This window comes from Salvia miltiorrhiza, chromosome 7 (assembly GCF_028751815.1).
Source record: "Salvia miltiorrhiza cultivar Shanhuang (shh) chromosome 7, IMPLAD_Smil_shh, whole genome shotgun sequence".
NCBI classification, from domain to species: Eukaryota; Viridiplantae; Streptophyta; class Magnoliopsida; order Lamiales; family Lamiaceae; genus Salvia; species Salvia miltiorrhiza.
The window spans coordinates 2,605,857-2,626,631 of NC_080393.1; the positions used below are offsets into that span (position 1 = coordinate 2,605,857).

Consider the following 20,775-nt stretch of genomic DNA (forward strand, 5'->3'; position numbering starts at 1 on the left):
TTTAAGTAATGAAAAAGATAGCAAGTGATGGATGGTTGGTTATTTAACATTGTAGTTATTTGTATTAATTTTCTTGGAGATATAATTATAAAACACACAAATGCAAGAGATAAAAGAAGATAGCCGCCCCTTCATTGATTTTCAAGAGCAAATTGTTACATCAATGTTTTATGATGAGTTGTTTTGCAGATAGGAGTATATAATATTACTATATACCGTTCTGGAGATTAATTTTTCTCAAGTTGAGTTGGAGTTGCTGTCCCTTTTATTTTGATACGATGATCAAACTGCATAAGCTCAGGTATTTGGAATTGGAGGGTTTCGACTTCAATGCAGAGTTTGATGTTCCAAATATTCGATACTTTAAGTTTAATCAATGGTCATTATATTTCGCGCCTCAAGTTCAAAACAACAACTATTAGGGAATGAGAGTGGAATATATATATATAGGGGCGCGCTCCAGTGAGACCTTCTATTTTTCCTAACATGAGGACAATGAATAAGACATATAATACTAATAAAACGTATATCTAACAAACAAGATGTATATACTGATGAAAAATAAAATTTTAAAAATTGGTAATGAATAATACATATATACTGATGAACAATGCAGTATATACTGATGAATAACAAAACTTAAAATATTCTGCTCCCTCCAGATACAATATCAGCCATAGAATTAATAAAATAAACGCACCAGATCGTGCCTCATGATACACGAAAATTAGGGGGTCTCATGTTAAAACTCTAGTTCTTTGGGAAACTGATCTTGTTTAATTTAGTTAAATAATTGCTTTGCAATATCCCCAGCTTTTCTGGTTCTTTGCTATGCTTAGATAATTAAAGGTCTCACTGCAAGTTTGTTTACTTTCAACGGAAATAGGATTTCCAGTTTTTGGTTCCTATGGTTTGTTCTGATCTTTGGTTTTTATGATAATTTGGGTTTTAGTCATTGCTTAATCTACGTATACTCGTGTGATGCATGACGAGCATCACGATATGTTTAAATAAATAAATACAAACAAAATCAATTTATAACAAATGTAATTATATTTAAAAATAAAATAAAATAATTCACATCAATTACTCAATAAAAATCCGAACTTAAAAATATAAAATTTCAACTTTATATAAAATGTAATGATAATTAGTCATTATTATTATAGAGTATTCATGTCATAATAAACAAATAAATATTATCATACACAAGCATAAATAAAAAGTCATATTTGAAATTATATTTTTCATATATATAAATAATAATTCATATAAAAAGTTAAATTAACACAAAAGATTTATTTTTAAAAAAGAGATATATATAAAATGAACCAATATATTTTTCTCGACCTTTAATTCTAAACTATTATAATTAAAAAATATGTAGATATCTACTTATTTTTGCTTTAAAAAAATAGAAAAACAAATAAAATTAACATAGTAGAAAAAAATTATGTCATTAAATAGATAAAAAATATTAAAGAGAGTAGAGAGGAAAGAAAAAAAAATATTTTAAAAATTTAAATTACCATAACTTATTCATTCTAAATTTATTTTTGTGCTTTTTTAAAATTAAATATTTCTACTAAAAAATATTTAATTGAAAAAAAAATTAAACAAAATCAAAAAAATGCAGAAAAATAAAATATAATTGATATAAAAAATTAAATAAAAAATTATTGTATATATTCAATATTAAGGAGAGAGGAAGTTGGATAGATGAAAAAGTTTAGTCGCAAAAAGTTGTATAAAAGAGACATATATCATCTCAACCTTCTTTGAGTTTTACACGTAAATATACATGAGGTGGTTCAAATAAAGATTCTTATGTATAATTGATTTTGTTTGATTGATGTACGATTATAAATATATCGAAAGGAGATTCCTATAATATATGATTACTCTCCCTTTCATAAAAACGAATTAAGTCCGAATTAAATTCGTATTAAAATTGGTAGTGGAAGAATACTATATATATGGGGGCAAGAAGAGGGACCGAAGCCATCCAAAATTTGAACCCTAAAAAATCATCCAAAATTTGGAGTTGTTCCGATGGATAATAGACTTTTTGATTTTAAAAGTTTATAAATCGAATCCGTAATTCTCGGCGGAAAAAATCGTGTGTGTTGTTGTTGGAAGATCAAAACTAAAACAAAGATTCAAATTAATATCCGAAATTAAGCAGGTAATTACATATGGCTCATCTTCCTGGCGATATTATTCAGTGCATACAATCTCTTCTCACTGTAAAAGAAGCTGCTCGATCCTCTCTCCTATCCAAGTCATGGTACGGCGCGTGGGCCACAACCCCCAATCTCAGTTTCGATGAATTCGAGTTGCGAGAAAGGTTGCCGCAGTTGGCGAAGAAGACGTTGCAGAGGTATGAACATCTCAATCTAAACATCCAAAGTTTCAGTCTGCGTATGTACGGAAAACATTCTCTGGCTAGAGAATTGATTTTGAAAGCGATGGAATTGGGGGCTACCGATCTCACGATTCATGTTGAGGACGACAATAAAGTGTCGTTTGTTCTACCAGATGAGGTGCTTGAATCCCAAACCCTAACTCGATTATCTGCTTCTTGCCGCACAATTGATCTCGGGAGGAGGAAGAAGAAAGAGGTAATACCTTGTTTCACTCTTAAATCCCTTAATCTATCCGGTGTGACTGTAAATGGTGATTTCTTTAAGGATTTGAGTTGGAGATTCCCACTGATTGAGGAATTAACTTTGAAACAACCGAAGAGCTTGCTTGCGCTTGATGTTGGTGCGATGGTGAAACTGCATAAGCTCAAGACTTTGCGAGTGGAGGGTTTGGATATTAAAGATAGCTTATCTAAGCATGACTTGTGGCCACAATTCCCTTGCCTCAAAGAATTGGTGCTAATTCAGGATTTCAGGTATAGTTATTGTAACGGTATAAGAATTTGTAGCCCGTCACTTGAACGTATAGTCATATGCTTATATGGGCATGGAAACGTGAATGCGGAGTTTGATGTTCCAAATATTCGATACCTTAAGTTGAGCTGTGATGGTTTCCCGCACCTCAAGTTTGAAACAACAATGATATTGAGCAGGGAATGGGTGTCGGATATAGAGATAAGATGTAGGTACGACTGCAATTTCTTCTATAAGTTGAAGCAATTTGTGAAAGTGGTGAGCTGCGTATCTCGTGTTTCTCTCCATATAGTGAGAGACATGATGAGGGGATATAATTGGGAAGAAGGATATGTTGTGGGAGATGATGGTTCGGGTGTAGCTGAGCTGGAGAACTTGACGCTGCAGGGTATTAGATTCACCTCAGCTTTTCTGGGTAATTTATTGCGGATTTGTCGCCCCAACTTCATATACATTCGAAGATGGGATGTGAATGTGGAAGAGCTGCAACAGCTGCGCCGTCTGCCATGGAAGACCAACACATTCTCATCACTAAATCCTCGTCTCTTCCAACCTAAATATTTTAATAATTTGGAGGACTTGTTTGCCATTCAAGAGGGGCAGACGTGGTCAGATACAGAATTTGTTCGCTTTGAACTCAGGCAATTGAAGAAGAAGAAGAAGAAGAAGAAGAAGAAGAAGAAGAGAAGAAGACATTGTTAGACGATTCTAGGCTTCACTTCCAACGGAAATAGGTATAAACACTTCATGTTTAATTAAGTTAGACTTGATGTCCATCATTCAATGATGAGTTGTTGTTTTTTCAATCAAAAGCCACAGTCAGGCACTATTGTTTTTATGAACTGGTCTCGTTAATTTTCTAGTTTATTAATTCCATTAAATTTAGGATTAGAATTTTTGTGTGATAAATATTTTTGTAAATTGGTGTTCGATTAGGACAAGAATAGGAAGAAGAAAAACGTAATAAACAGAAGAAGGGACCGCGTAGAGTAGTTGTAATTGAAACCCTAGAACAAATTAAATCTTCAAATTTGGAGGTGAAGCCATGGAGCTGGAGCTAGAACAAATTAAATCTTCAAATCTTCAAATTTGGAGGTGAAGCCATGGAGCTGGAGGAGAAGCATCCCCAAATAATTGCGGCTGTAAGCGAATTTGAAATTCCTGAAGAAGTTATACATCACATTCAATCTCGTCCCAGCCTCAGTTTTCATCTAAACGAGTGGGGAAACAGATTGCCTCAATTCGTGAGGAAGACGTTGCAGAGGTATGAAGATCTCAACCTAAACATCCAAAATTTCATGCATAACTTGCTCGGCATATATAGGGAGTGTGTCGTTGTTGCTTTCGTTGAAGGCACATGATCGAGCTGCGAGGTGGTAAAGTTTGATATATATATATATATATATATATATATATATATATATATATATATATATATATATATATAGGGTGTGGTTCTAGAGAGAACTACATTATTTGTGAGAACGGGAGAACCATCAAATCTAATGCATCCACTGTAAAAATTAATGCATTCGCTGTTAAAATTAATGCACTAAAAAAATTAAAAAAAAATGCTCCCTTCAGGATTTGAACCCAGGATCTGTATTCATCCAACAAGATGATGCATCCACCGTAGATCTTGATGATCGAATGGCTGAAAATGGTTCTCCGGTCTTCTTTTATTTATGGTTCTTTCTTGAACCTCTCCCTATATATATATATATATATATATATATATATATATATATAGGGGCACGCTCCAGTGAGACCCTCTATTTTTCGTGTAACATGGAGAACAATGAATAAGACATGTAATACTAATGAACAAAATGTATATCTAACGAACAAAATGTATATACTGATGAAAAACAAAATTTAAAAAATTGGTAATGAATAAGACATATATACTGATGAACAAGACAATATATACTGATGAACAAGACAATATATACTGATGAGAATGCAGTATATACGAAAATTAGAGGGTCTCATTGGAGCGCGTGGCCCTCTTTAAATTACCATAACTTACTAATTCTAAAGTTATTTTTGTGTTTTTTTAAAATTAAATATTTCTACTAAAAACTATTATAATTGAAAAAAAATTAAATAAAATCATAAAAATGTAGAAAAATAAAATATAATGGATATAAAAATTTAAATAAAAAATTATTGTATATATTCAATATTAAGGAGAGAGGAAGTTGGATTGATGAAAAAGTTTAGTCGGAAAAAGTTGTATAAAAGAGACATATATCATCTATATCATCTCAACCTTCTTTAAGTTTTACACGTAAATATACATGAGGTGGTTCAAATAAAGATAAAGATTCTTCCGGCGTAATAACCTAATTAAGCCATATATTATGTATAATTGATTTTGTTTGATTGATCTACGATTATAAATATATCCAAAGGAGATTCCTATAATATATAGTACTCTCCCTTTCAAAAAAACGAATTAAGTCCGAATTAAATTCGTATTAAAATTGGTAGTGGAAGAAGACTATATATATGGGGGCAAGAAGAGGGACAGAAGCCATCCAAAATTTGAACCCTAAAAAATCATCCAAAAAATCGTGTGTGTTGTTGTTGGAAGATCAAAACTAAAACAAAGCTTCAAATTAATATCCGAAATTAAGCAGGTAATTACATATGGCTCATCTTCCTGCAGATGTTATTCAGTGCATACAATCTCTTCTCACTGCAAAAGAAGCTGCTCGAACCACTCTCCTATCCAAGTCATGGTACGGCGCGTGGGCCACAACTCCCAATCTCAGTTTCGATGAATACGAGTTGCGAGAAAGGTTGCCGCAGTTGGCGAAGAAGACGTTGCAGAGGTATGAACATCTCAATCTAAACATCCAAAGTTTCAGTCTACAGATGTATGGAGAACATTCTCTGGCTAGAGAATTGATTTCGAAAGCGATGGAATTGGGGGCTACCGATCTCAAGATTCTTGTTGAGGACAACAATACTGTGTCGTTTGTTTTACCAGATAAGGTGGTTGAATCCCAAACCCTAACTCGATTATCTGTTTTTGGCTGCACAGTTGAACTCGGGAGGAGGAAGAAGAAAGAGGTAATACCTTGTTTCACTCTTAAATCCCTTCATCTATCCTATGTGACTGTAAATGGTGATTTCTTTAATGATTTGAGTTGGAGATTCCCACTGATTGAGGAATTCACATTGAAAAAACCGAAGAGCTTGCCTGGAACACAGCTTGCGCTTGATGTTGGTGCGATGATGAAACTGCATAAGCTCGAGTATTTGCGAATGGAGGGTTTGGATATTAAAGATAGCTTCTCTAAGCATGACTTGTGGCCTCAACTTCGTTACCTCAAAGAATTGGTGGTTCAGAATTTCCAGTTTAGTAAGTACTGGAACGACATAAGAATTTGCAGCCAGTCGCTTGAGCGCATAGTCATACTCTTACATTGGCATGGAAACGTGAATGCGGAGTTTGATGTTCCAAATATTCGATACCTTAAGTTGGGATGTGCTGGTTTCCCGCGTCTCAAGTTTGAAACAACAATGATGAGTAGGGAATGGGTGTCGGATATAGAGATAAGTTGGTGGGACGACTGCAATTTCTTCTATAAGTTGAAGCAATTTGTGAAAGTGGTGAGCTGCGTATCTCGTGTTTCTCTGCATATAGCGATGATGAGGGGATATAATTGGGCAGAAGGATATGTGGGAGATGATGGTTTGGGTGTAGCTGCGCTGGAGAACTTGACGCTGGAGAATATTGGAGTCACCTCAGCTTTTGTGGATGACTTATTGCGGTGTTGTCGCCCCAACTTCATATACCTTCCCAGATGGGAAGTGAATGTGGAAGCGCTGCAACAGCTGGGGCGTCTGCCATGGAAGACCAACACATTCACATCACTAAATCCTTGGGACTTCCTCTTTGCCATTCGAGAGGGGAAGACGTTATCAGATACACAATATGTTCGCTTTCAACTCAGATGATACTCTTTTTTTTTTTGTTAATTTCTCCAGTTCGACTCTTTCTCTTTATCAACTTAGCTAGAGTTATTACATTATTTTTAAACAATAATTTCTATCATTGAAGGCGTGCGCCATGGAAGGAATTTGTTCGCTTACAACTCAAATAGCTACGGACTCACTCCATCATTCTTCACCCAAACATATCCTATTTACTGAGTTAAAGATTTTATTAGGGCTTTTTTTTACTTTTTTTTATAGTAATTTCCGTTGTTCAAGATATATATATAATGAGTTGTTTTGTCGTCATTGTTAATGTGCATTGATGCCTAGCTATATAGTCAGTTTTTGTCATTATATTTTCTGTTTTTATTTGTCCGGAGCTTCCAACTCAGATACAATTAGCCTTCTGCACGCAAATGATAGTAATTTTTTGGGATATTTTTTTGTCATGTTAATTTCCATGGTTCTACGTAGAGGATTGAATATTTGAAGTACGACATTGGAGGATCAAATAAGTTCAAAATTGATCAAAAAACTAACTCGAGTCCCCTCTATCGGTCACCCACTGTGAATGCTCTTAGGCAGACTTAATGGTAAAAGTAGGACCGTAACTTTCAATATTTTTCAGAAAGAGGACTATATATTACGAAATTTGAAAATGAGGACTATATGTTACGGAATTTGAAAATGTGAATTATAACTTTCATTTTTTATAATTACACTCCTATTTAACACATCAAAATAAGGACATCACGGCCTGAAATAGGAGTGTAAATGTAAAAAATGAAAGTTATAGTCTCCATTTTCAAATTCCGTAACATATAGTCATTATTTTCAAATTTCATAATATACAGTCCTCTTTCTGAAAATATTGAAAGTTACAGTCCTGTTTTTACCATTAGGTCCTCTTAGGCACTATTACTTTTGTAAGCTGCTCAAACAAGTTTAAGTGCTTGTTTGATTCAAGTAAAAAAATGGAAAGGAAATATAATGAAATAGTAAAAGGGATGAATGGTAACAATAATTATTAATTTTATTGAATACAGTATTTAATTTAATAATGGAAAGAAATCATGGTAGATTGGCTCATATTTTAACTAACTCAAAATAATTTTAACGTAAGTTGTAGATTAGCTCATATTTTAATTTAATAATATTTTTGTGACAATTATTTTTATAAATTGGTGTTTGATTAGGATTAGAATAGGAAGAAGAAAAAAAACGTAATAGATAGAAGAAGGAGCGCGTATCTAGAGTAGTGTATATAATTGAAACCCTAGAACAAATTAAATCTTCAAATTTGGAGGTGAAGACATGGAGCTGGAGGAGAAGAATCCCCAAACAATTGCAGCTGTGAGCGAATATGAATTTCCTGAAGAAATTATTCACCAAATTCAATCTTTTATGGGTGAAAGGAAAGCTGCTGGAACGACTCTCGTCTCCAAGTCCTGGTACGGCGCGTGGTGTACGCGCCCCAACCTCAGTTTTGATCAATACGAGTTGGGAAAAAGGTTTCGGCAATACGCGATCAAGACGTTGCAAAGGTATGAATATCTCAATCTAAAGATCCAATTTTTCAGTCTACGGATGTATGAAGACTATTATGATCTGGGAAGAGAATTGATTTTGAAAGTGATCAAATTGGGGGCTATTGATCTCACAATTGATGTTATGACCCGGCCAGCGTTTGTTTTACCAGATGAGGTGCTTGAATCCCAAACCCTAACTCGATTATCTGTTTGTGATGCCTCAGTTGAATTCGAGAGAAGGAATAAACCGCTAACCTCTTCCAACGTTAAATCACTCACTCTATACTTCACTGTAACTAAGGGTGATTTTAGTTATAACTTGAGTCGGATATTTCCATTGCTTGAGGAATTAACAGTGAAAGGCTGCTTCAATCCCTGTCCCTTTCATAGTTGTACGACCAAACTGAATAAGCTCAAGTTTTTGCAATTAACGCATTTGAATACCACAGACAGCTTTTGCGAATCTGAGTTGTGGCTTCAATTTCCTTGCCTCAAGACATTGGTGATTTGGGATTGCATTTTTAAGGCTAATGGGGAGGATGTGATTAGAATTCGTAGCCCATCACTTGAGTGCTTAACCATTAGCTTTTACATGTTCAATAAAGCTAAATTGGAGTTTGATGTTCCAAATATTCAGAAATTCGAGCTCAAAGGTTATGATGTGGCGCGGCTGGAGTTGCAAACAAGTAGTAGGGAATGGAAGTCGGATATACGCATAACTTGCTCGGCATATATAAGGTGTACCGTGTCGCTATTGCGTTCGTTAAAGATATTTGTGAAACTGCTGAGCGCATCCCGAGTCTCTCTAGCTCTACACATGATCAGGCCGCGACTTGGTGATCAAAATGGATATGTTGGAGATGGTTTAGGTATACCTGCAGTGGAGAATTTGACGATAAGCGGTTGGGAAGTGTCGCCGGCAATTCTGAATGCTTTATTTTGGAGCTGTCACCCCAACTTTGTTAACATTCAAAGAAGATGTATGAGAGGTATAGTGAAAGAGAATGTGGAACAGTTTCAACACTTGAGCTCTCTGCCATGGAACATATTGTTAGATGATTCAACGAATCATTCGGAAGAAGAATTCGTTCGATTCCAACTCAAATAGGGACCCAAATCGTTACCTTGTGTTCAAGATTTCTCTTTTTCTTTTAGGATGAGTGGTTTTCTAGTTATTAATATGCATTGATTACTATAGATGTAGACAATTTTCTGTTTTTAATTATGTTAATTAAGAGTAGTTACACTCTAGCTATATTTTTAAGTCTTATTTTCTTATTAGCTCAACATATCTTGACGCAGTTGGGAACATGATATTTTCGTCTATTCAACTTTAAATACATTTGTTTTATGGAAAAAAATAAAGAAGTTAAGATATAAATAAAAAAAATTGGTAAAACTTGAGTTATTTTTTGGCAATAAATCCCATAATTATATTGGGTTAATGGCATGTAAATTACTAAACTATAGGCCAATTATGATTTGGGTACTGAATTTCAATGTGTGTCCTGGATAATACTACACTATCAATTTAATCTGATTTTGTGACTCTGCCTATTTTCCGGCGAATACATTGATGACAACGATATTTACGACCGAATTTCCGGTCTTAACGACCGAAATTTCGGTCGTTATAAACAACGACCGTTTGATTTCGGTCGTTAAAAGCCGCGCGACGATCGAAGCTGCGACGCCCTTGTACGGTCGTAAATTCGGTCGTTAACCAATTTAACGACCGAATTTCAGGTCTTAACGACCGAAAATTCGGTCGTTAACGCCGCCTTTTCTTGTAGTGATAACTGGAAATCTGACGTGGACAAGCCCGGACGCATGTTGAAATACAGTCGTTTTACTAGACAAAAAAACGATGCCGTTTATCATTTCTTCTTCCTCAACATCTCTAGTTGCATATGAGAATGTTTGTGGTATTTGCAGGAGTTCGACTCAACATATGGTCCGACTTTGGCATTGCATTTAGTTACCACAAATTGTCGTCTCATATGCTACAGAGTTGGTGACAGTCGGTGATTTCCCCATTAGGTGAGATGCTCTAGCTTGATTCATTCTATTCAATTTGATATAAATAAGTGGTATAGTTGATAAAAGACTGAGAGCTCAATTGCGTACTCAATTTGGATGCTGTAGCTTTTCAATTTGATAGAAATATTCCATGCCTCAATGTTTGAAGTTTTCACAATTTTGAATGAGAATTACTACATAATATGAACTTCTCTTTATATTTCAGTGGCAACTTGTCTTCTTTCACCCATGCTTCTCAACCATATTCCTGCTTTGCTTTAAATTTTTTGCTCACCTTTGTTGAAACTGGTTTTACATCATAAATATTGATAGTTTGCCAAAAGACTGTCGAAGTGTGTGCAGCAGATAGTGGGAGAGTTTTTATTAGTTCTGATATCATATATAGTGGGAGAGTTTTTATTAGTTAATTGGTTACTACACGTTTGATATAATTGAACAATGCAATACCCCTTCTTTGCCCATTGATATAATTGAAGCTTGAAGCAGCCTTCAAGGTTGATTAATTTGTGAGTCAAGTCACCATGGTTGTAACTTGCAGCATTCAGTTTTCATATGTCTTGGAAAACGTGAAATCATTTAATCAGAAAAGCAACTAACTTGATTTGCCACCATCTCTGTTTCGTTTTCATAGTGAGTTTTCTTCTCTCAGATAATGGAGGTGCCGAGACTGCTCGAAGAAGGATCAACAATGAAGAGAAATATCTTGAAACAGAAACAAGAACATCAAACATCTCCCAGGGGTGGTTGCTGCTCGTAAAATCACAACGAAACAACATTCATATGCTTTCTCAATGGCAGGTTTCATGTTCAATTGGCTGAAATACCAGATTCTGAAATTGTACCACCATCTATTGAAGCTACATAGCGATAGATTTCCACCATTTTTCTCTTGATTCCCTTTTTTTTGGATGTTGGTAGGGAACTATTTTAAATAGTTGGATTTTAGGATTTTTTTTTTATTAATATTGTTGTTATATTGAAGATTGAACATATTAGATTTCTATGAATTATAATGATATGAGACTTTCAATTTTGTAAACAAGATTTGAGCACAACAATATTTGATTCCAAGCATTTTTAAGTTTTACTTGTACCTCAATATAAGGATCTTTTCCTCTTTATTGTTTCTTGTCAGTAAAGTTAAATCTGGGGTAGTTTGTATATATCCGATTTTGATGGCAGCTCAAAAGGGCAAGCATCTGCTGCTCGAGAAGCCCACAACACTTGACGTTAAGATGCTCGACGAAATGCTTGAGTAGTGTGAGATCAATGGGGTGCAGTTTATGGATGTTATTACCTGATGTAATTGACTTGTTGAATCTTGATAGATTTGAGTGTATTTTTTTGTAAAGTGAGTTTTACAATAGAGTATCGATATGGTTATTCATTCAATCTATATACACAATTACAATGTAGTTTTAAACAAGCTTTCAATATGTAGTTGCTCATTAGCTCTTTATTTGATAAATAATTATTGCTATGAAAAAAAGTAATAAATGTTTCTAAATTGTTATTTTTATTCATAAGAATTTTTAATTTTAGTTATTTGCTCAAGTAATTATTTTTATAAGTAAAAGTAATTATTGATGTGAAGATAAGTAATATTATTTTCACTCGCTAGTACTTTATATTGAATGAAGTTGAATACTTATATTTTAATATAAGTATACACATGTATATCTTATGCTTATTAAAATTAAATATTTCTGTTAGTGTTTAGGGTTTAAGGTTTAAGGTTTTTTTTAAAAAAAACAAACACCCGAGGGGTGAGGGGTTAGGCAAACCCCCAACCTGTGAATAACGCATCAATTAATATCTCATACATGACGCTGCCCAAAAGTGATAAGCCAATAGAAACCACAGAAAAATATGTACATTAACATAACTATACATTTGTGCTAAGTGCTAACAAATGTATATTTTATACTTATTAAAAGTAACTATTGTCTTAAAAAAAGTAATTATTTATATGAAGAAATATAATATTGTAAAATTATTACTTTTTTCACGAAAATTGCTATTTTTACTCACAAAAACTTGTAATTTTAATTATTTGATCAAGTAATTATAGTCGTAAGAAAAAATAACCATTGATATGAATAAACGTAATGTCTTTTTTTTAAAAGCAAAAATAAATGGAAAAAAAAAGAAGAAAAAAAGTAATTATTCATGTGAAGAAATGTACTAATATTTTAAAATTATTAACAATTGTTATTTTTATCGACGAAAATTTATAAATTTAATTATTTGGTCAAATAATTATTGTCATAAGAAAAAAATAATAACTGATGTGAATAAAGGTAATATTTTTTAAAAAAATTGAAATAAATGGAAAAAAAAGAAATATATAAAAATGTTGAAAAGAAAAAATCAAATAAAACGGATGAATGATAACACTAATTATTACTTTTATTAAATATTTGATTTAACAATGAAAAGAAAATCATTGTAGATTAGCTCTTATTTTAACTAACCTAATATTTTTAGCGTAAGTTGTAGATTAGCTCATATTTTAAATTAGTGTTTGATTAGGGTAAGAATAGGAAGAAAAAAAAAAACGTAATATATAAACAGAAGAAGGGACCGCGTAGAGTAGTTGTAATTGAAACCCTAGAACAAATTAAATCTTCGAATTTGGAGGTGAAGCCATGGACGAGAAGCATCCCCAAACAATTGCGGCTGTGGGCGAATATGAATTTCCTGAAGAAATTATTCACCAAATTCAATCTTTTATGGATGAAAGAGAAGCTGCTCGAACGACTCTCGTCTCCAAGTCCTGGTACGGCGCGTGGTCCACGCGCCCCGACCTCAGTTTCGATCACTACGAGTTGGGAGAAAGGTTGCCGGAATACGCAAGGAAGACGTTGCAGAGGTATGAAGATCTCAACCTATACATCCAAACTTTCCTTGTACGGACGTATGAAGTCGATCCTGATCTGGCTAGAGAATGGATTTTGAAAGCGATCAAATTGGGGGCTGTTGATCTCACCATTGATATTGAGTTTTCGAGAACTTTATGGACTTTTGTTTTACCAGATGAGGTGCTTGAATCCGAAACCCTAGCTAGATTATCTGTTCAAAATGTCAGAGTTGATCTCGGGAGAAGGAATAAACCGCTAACCTCTTCCAACCTTAAATCACTCACTCTATGCAACACCCTAACTAAGGGTGATTTTAGTTATTTGAGTCGGAGATTCCCATTGCTTGAGGAATTAACACTGGAAGGTTACTTCACTCCCTTTCTTCCTTTTTATGGTTGTACGACCAAACTGAATAAGCTCGAGTTTTTGCAATTAGAGCGTTTGAATACCAAAGACTGCTTTTCCAAATCTGCTTTTCCAAATCTGAGTTGTGGCTTCAATTTCCTTGCCTCAAGACATTGGTGATTTGGAATTGCCACTTTAAGGATAATGGGGAGGATGTAATTAGAATTCGTAGCCCATCACTTGAGTGCTTAACCATTAGCTTACAACAGTTTACAAAAGCTAAATTGGAGTTTGATGTTCCAAATATTCGGAAATTCATGTTCAGGGTATATGATGTGCCGCCGCGCCTTGAGTTGAAAACAAGTAGTAGGGAATGGGAGTTTGATATACGCATAACCTGCTCGGCTAATATGGGTAGTGCGTTGTGGCTGCGTTCGTTGAAGCAGTTAGTGAAACTGCTGTGCCCATCCCGAGTCTCTCTGGCTCTAAACATGATCGAGCCACGACTTGGTGATCAAAATGGAAATGTTGGAGATGGTTTAGCTATACCTGCAGTGGAGAATTTGACTATAAGTGGTTGGGAAGTGTCGCCGGCATTTCTGAATGCTATACCTGCAGTGGAGAATTTGACGATAAGCGGTTGGGAAGTGTCGCCGGCATTTCTGAATGCTTTATTTTGGAGCTGTCGCCCCAACTTCGTTAACATTCAAAGAAGATGTATGAGACGTATACAGAAAGAGAATGTGGAACAATTTCAACACTTGAGCTCTCTGCCATGGAACACATTGTTAGATGATTCAATTTTAAGGGATGATTGGGAAGAAGAATTCGTTCGCTGCCAACTCAAATAGGGATCCAAATATTGTTTCCTAGTGTTCAAGATTTTTCTCTTTTTTTAGGATGAGTTGTTTTCTAGTTATTGTTTATAGGGTTAATTGGACGTAAACCATACATAATATAGTCAAATTCTGGTTTTTTCCTCAATTACACTATGAAATTAGTGCTAAATTGATGGGGATTTGAAGAAGTCGATGTGATCACATCTTTAAGCCCAAGAAGCTGTTGATGAGCACTCCATCCTGCATCACTAAGTTATCATTCAGGCTTTTCACTCTGTCTTTTGTGGATGTGATCTTTTGTTATTTGATAATTTTTGTCATCTTAATTGTTTTTGTGTGCATAATTATTTCTTATTCAAGTTAATTATAATATGCTCTTCTGCTGCAACACAAATCAAGTAACGAATTTAAGATATGAAATAGGTGAAAAAGTAGATGCACAAGCGAGTCCACTGATTTCGAAAGACATTGTTAGGTGCTCCCATGAACAAATGAAGATGCTTAATTTTAATGTTTTTGGAATGTTGATTTCCATTGTTCAATCCAAGTTGAAGTAGTTAAAATTATTTTTCTTTTGTAAACTGGTTTTTGAAGCAGAGAGACAATGACAAAAATGAGAGATGGTATGCTATCAATGCCCCTACTAGTGATCTCTAGGGAGTCTTTGGCTCACCTCTCCGACTGTTAAAAACTTCACCATCATCAACTAGATTTAAACAAACATTTGCATGTTACAACTAGATTTAAGATATTTTCTGGCAATAACCCTTTAATTAATTAGAGTAGTAATTAGGCATAGGGATGGCACTCTTCTCACCCCCTTCCCTGCAACTACCTCCAGACCGTCGCCATTCCCCTCTTTTTCCTTCGTCTCTGCATCAGCAATCACATTGCATTTGATCCCATCGTCGCCCCCTCTCACCTTCTTTTCCTTCTTCTCTGCCGCCCCTTCGATTCCTCCGCACGCGAATTTATTTTGATTTTTATATTGAAAATTGATAATAGAAGGTCTGACTACGGGTGCCGGTGGCAGTGATATAAGTGCTTGTCGGCGCCGGCTCCAGACTGGAAAACGGAGGGGACGATGGGGAATGGAAGTCGGATATACACATAAAACGGAAACGTAGGGCAAGTGCTTTGTGGGTCTCGTCGTTGAACCAGCTCTTGAAGGTGTTGAGCCCATCGCGAGTTTCTCTGTTGATATTTGTGAAGTCTTTTGAAGGTGGATATGTGGGAGATGGCTTAGCTATACCTGTCAGTCAGAGTATTTTTAAGGACAGTAAATTATGTTGATTTGGAAATTAGGACAATAACTTTCGAACTTGTAAAAACAGTACATTAATGAATAAGTGTTGCACTCGCAGGACATTTCTCGGCCAATTATCGAATTTTTGAACTTTTCCGCACGGACCAAGCACATGACAACTCGCACAGAGGGGTTGATTATGTGACAAGCACGTCATTTTTACGGCTCCAGATAGGATGTCATGTGCTTAGTCCGTGCGGGAAAGTCCGAAAATTCGATAATTGACCGAGAAATGTCCCGCGGATGCAACGCTTATTAATTAACCTAAGTTATTGTCCTAAAAACCACTCTAACTCCTATACCTACAGTGGAGAATTTGATGATAGAGGGTTATGATGCAATGTCACCTCATTTTCTGATTGCTTTGTTTTGTTGCTGTTGCCCCAAATTCCTAAACATTGCAAGAACTTGTATGAAGGAAGTGGATGCACAAGTCTTGCAACAATTGCACGCTCTGCCATGGAAGATCAACGCATTGTTTGATGATTTCAATGAATTCGTTTGCTTCCCATTCAATTAGTTAGGGCCATTTCCGTCATTCAAGATCTCTTCTTTTTTAATGAGCTGTTTTTTCAGTCATTGGTTAATACTATACATTTATTATTACTATATAGAAACTTTTTTTTTGCGATGGGAAAATTTCGGTGAATTTGTTTTTGGCCAAATGTTATAACAGGAGAAATTTCGATGGAATGCGTTGGAACAAGAATAATTATTGTCATAAGAAAAAAATAATACTCCAACTGATATGAATAAAGGTAATATTTTTTAAAAAAAATTGAAATAAATGGAAAAAAAGAAAAAATATATAAAAAATGTTGAAAAGAACAAATTAAACGAAAAAATAAAAGAAAATAAAGAAAATTCTTCACCAAAGCAATTATTATTGTAAAAAAAAGTAACCATTGATATGACAAAAAAAAAACACAGTGAAAATGTAAAAACGAAAAAAAGGCAAAAAAAAAACGCAATAAGAAACACAAAAAACGTTAATGCAAAAAAAAACAGAAAAAAGGTATAAATTTTTTTTTTAAATGAGAAAGAAACACAAGCATAAAAAGGGCAAAAAGAAACACAAAAAACGAAAATGCAAAATAAAACTATGATTTATATTTTAAACTCGATCAAGACTTTTTTATATTTCAATTATCTATTAAAACTCTTATTTCAAACTATATTATAGTTTTCGTAAAAGAATTAAGTAAAATATAGAGTATTTTAAATTTGAATGGATAAAAAAGTAAAACAGAATACTTTTCCATCTAAGATCAGATGCGCATAAAGAGAAAAAGAAGGAGTACCTTGTTTTCTTTTTTCTTTTTCATCAAGACTTTTTCAATAGATTGAATTTTTAAAAAAATCACCTAATGATTAAAAAAGAAATTAATTATTAACCGGAGATTATAGGTAATTGAAACCCTAGAACAAATTAAATCTTCAAATTTGGAGGTGAAGCCATGGAGCTGGAGGAGAAGAATTCCCAAACAATTGCAGCTGTGAGCGAATATGAATTTCCTGAAGAAATTATTCACCGAATTCAATCTTTTATGGGTGAAAGGAAAGCTGCTCGAACGACTCTCGTCTCCAAGTCCTGGTACGGCGCGTGGTCCACGCGCCCCAACCTCAGTTTTGATCAATACGACTTGGGAAAAGGAAAATGGTTTCCGGAATACGCGAGGAAGACGTTGCAGAGGTATGAAAATCTCAATCTAAAGATCCAAACTTTCCTTGTGCGGATGTATAAAGCCGATCTTGATCTGGCTAGAGAATTGATTTTGAAAGCGATCAAATTGGGGGCTATTGATCTCACCATGGAATTCCCGGAGGTGGTTAAATCCGAAACCCTAGCTAGATTATCTGTTCATCATGTCGCAGTTGATCTCAATAAACCCCTAACCTCTTCCAATCTTAAATCACTCACTCTATCCAGGAAAACAATTAAGTCTGGCTTGTGGCTTCAATTTCCTTGCCTCAAGACATTGGTGATTAGGCAATGCAACTTTAAGCCTAATGGGGAGGATGTAATTAGAATTTGTAGCCCATCACTTGAGTGCATAAGCATTAGCTATTGCTGGTTTACAAATGCTAAATTGGAGTTTGATGTTCCAAATATTCAAAAGTTGGAGTTGAAGGGTCATAATCTGCCTTGCCTGGAGATGAAAGCAAGTAATAGGGAATGGGAGTCGTATGTATACACAACTATTGAGCCCGTCCCGGGTATGGTTAGAGCATCGTGGCTGCATTGGTTGAACCATTTTGTGAAACAGTTGAGCCCATCCCGAGTTTCTCTGGCTCTATACATAAGCCACCCGGTAGGTTTGGAAGATGGATGTGTTGGAGATGGTTTAGCTATACCTGCAGTGGAGAATTTGAGGATAAGCGGTTTGGAAGTGTCACCAGCACTTTTGAATGCTTTATTTTGGAGTTGTGGCCCCAACTTCGTTAACATTCAAAGAAGATGTATGAGAGGTATAGAGAAAGAGAATGTGGAACAGTTTCAACACTTGAGGTCTCTGCCATGGAACACATTGTTAGATGATTCAACGAATCATTTGGAAGAAGAATTCGTTCGATTCCAACTCAAATAGGGACCCAGATATCGTTTCCTAGAGTTCAAGATTTTTCTCTCTTTTTTTTTAGTTTGAGTTGTTTTCTAGTAGTTATGCATTGATTCTGTCCTTAATTTCGCTCTTCATAGCGATGAGGGATTTGAAAGGTAATGGACATGGATATGTGGGAGATGGTTTAGCTATCCCTGTGGTGGAGAATTTGACGTTAGGGGGTTTTGTAATGAGTCGAGCTTTTGTGGATGCTTTACTTTGGTGTTGTCGCCCCAACTTCACAAACGTTGAAAGACGTTATGCAGAGATAGTGGATTTGAAAGTATTCAGGCAGAAGAAGAAGAAGACATTGTTAGAAGTTCCTATTCCTAAGGAACTTCTTCGCTTCCAACGGAAATACTGAAGATTGAAAGTAGGAGCTTTTTGCATACCCTAATCACTATCTGCTTTATTATGTTAATCAAGACTTAGTATTTTTTAACATTCATTACTAGTTACACTATTTTCTCAACTCGATTTGTTCTTATGTTGGAGTAGTTAGATTCTATTTTCTTTGGTAAAGAATCATATATATATCTTGTATTATTTATTTAGTCAAATTATTGCTTTCAAGATCTTATATTGTCGTGTTCTTATGATTAATTTTTCTCGAGTTGAGTTGGAATTCAAGCTTCTCTGCAAGAAGTTTATGGACCTATAAAGTTGTAATTGCTGCAATTAATTGGAATGAAAATGAAGTTTATGGACCTATAAAGTCACGGAATCTAAAAAAAGATACTCCTATGGAAGATATGTTACCCATGGGCCATGGAGTCTTCACCAACTCAATTAATCATGCTATCGATTGAGGCTAAAAATTGAGGGATGTACAAGTAGCTCATATAATATAATAATATATAATAATGTAATAATATTTTTATGACAATTATTTTTATAAATTGATATGTTTGATTAGGATAAGAATAGGAAAAAAAAACGTAATAAATAGGAAGGGACCGCGTATATAGAGTAGTTGTTTGAAACCCTAGCTAAAACAAATCTTCAAATTTGGAGGTGAAGCCATGAAGGAGAAGCATCCCCAAACAACTGCGGCCGTGGGCGAATATGAATTTTCTGAAGAAATTATTCACCAAATTCAATCTTTTATGGGTGAATGGGAAGCGGCTGGAACGACTCTCGTCTCCAAGTCCTGGTACGGCGCGTGGTCCACACGCCCCAAACTCAGTTTTGATCAATACGACTTGGGAGAAAGGTTGCCGGAATACGCGAGGAAGACGTTGTAGAGGTATGAACATCTCAACCTAAACATCCAAACTTTCGTTGTACGGATGTATAGAGTCGATTCTGATCTGGCTAGAGGATTGATTTTGAAAGCAATCAAATTGGGGGCTATTGATCTCACAATTGAAGTTCAGACCCCGTCGTTTATACCACCAGATGAGGTGCTTGAATCCGAAACCCTAGCTAGATTATCTGTTTATGGCTGCAAACTTGATCTGGAGAGAAGGAATAAACCGCTAACCTCTTCCAACCTTAAATCACTCACTCTACACTGCACTCTAACTAAGGGTGATTATAGTTATTTGAGTCGGAGATTCCCATTGCTTGAGGAATTAACACTGGAAGGCTACTACACTCTCTTTCTTCCTTTTTATGGTTGTACGACCAAACTGAATAAGCTCGAGTTTTTGCAATTAACGCATTTGAATACCACAGGCAGCCTTTCCAAATCTGAGCTGTGGCTTCGATTTCCTTGCCTCAAGACATTGGTGATTTGGGAATGCCACTTTAAGTATAATGAGGAGTATGTAATTAGAATTCGTAGCCCATCACTTGAGTGCTTAACCATTAGCTTTCGCCGGTATCAAAATGCTAAATTGGAGTTTGATGTTCCAAATATTCGAAAGTTGGAATTGAAGGTTTATGATGTGCCGCCGCGCCTTGAGTTGAAAACAAGTAGTAGGGAATGGGAGTCGGATATACGCATAACTTGCTTGGCTTTTATAGGTAGCGCGTCGTGGCTGCGTTCGTTGAAGCAGTTTGTGAAACAGCTGAACCCATCCCGAGTCTCTCTGGCTCTACACATGTTCGAGCTGCCAGGTGGTGATCAAAATGGATATGTTGGAGATGGTTTAGGTATACCTGCAGTGGAGAATTTGACGATAAGAGGTTGGAAAGTGTCGCCGGCATTTCTGAATGCTTTATTTTGGAGCTGTCGCCCCAACTTCGTTAATATTCAAAGAAGATGTGTGAGAGGTATAGAGAATGAGAATATGGAACAGTTTCAACACTTGAGCTCTCTGCCATGGAACACATTGTTAGATGATTCAACGAATCATTCGGAACAAGAATTCGTTCGATTCCAACTCAAATAGGGACCCAGATATCGTTTCCTAGAGTTCAAGATTTTTCTCTTTTTTTTAAGGTTGAGTTCATGTTTTCTAGTAGT

The 20,775-nt window shown here is 35.2% G+C and overlaps 1 protein-coding gene across 1 annotated transcript; it reads left to right on the plus strand.

Annotated features, from left to right (window-relative positions):
- Positions 1-5,549: 5,549 nt before the first annotated feature.
- LOC130993037 (uncharacterized) lies at positions 5,550-6,866 on the plus strand. Its single transcript, XM_057917758.1, has one exon. It carries the CDS (start codon positions 5,550-5,552, stop codon positions 6,864-6,866), a length of 1,317 nt encoding a protein of 438 aa, XP_057773741.1.
- Positions 6,867-20,775: the final 13,909 nt, after the last annotated feature.

Coding starts and splice junctions, on each gene's coding strand:
- LOC130993037 (XM_057917758.1), top strand. CDS start 5,550: ATGGCTCATCTTCCTGCAGATGTTATTCAGTGCATACAATCTCTTCTC.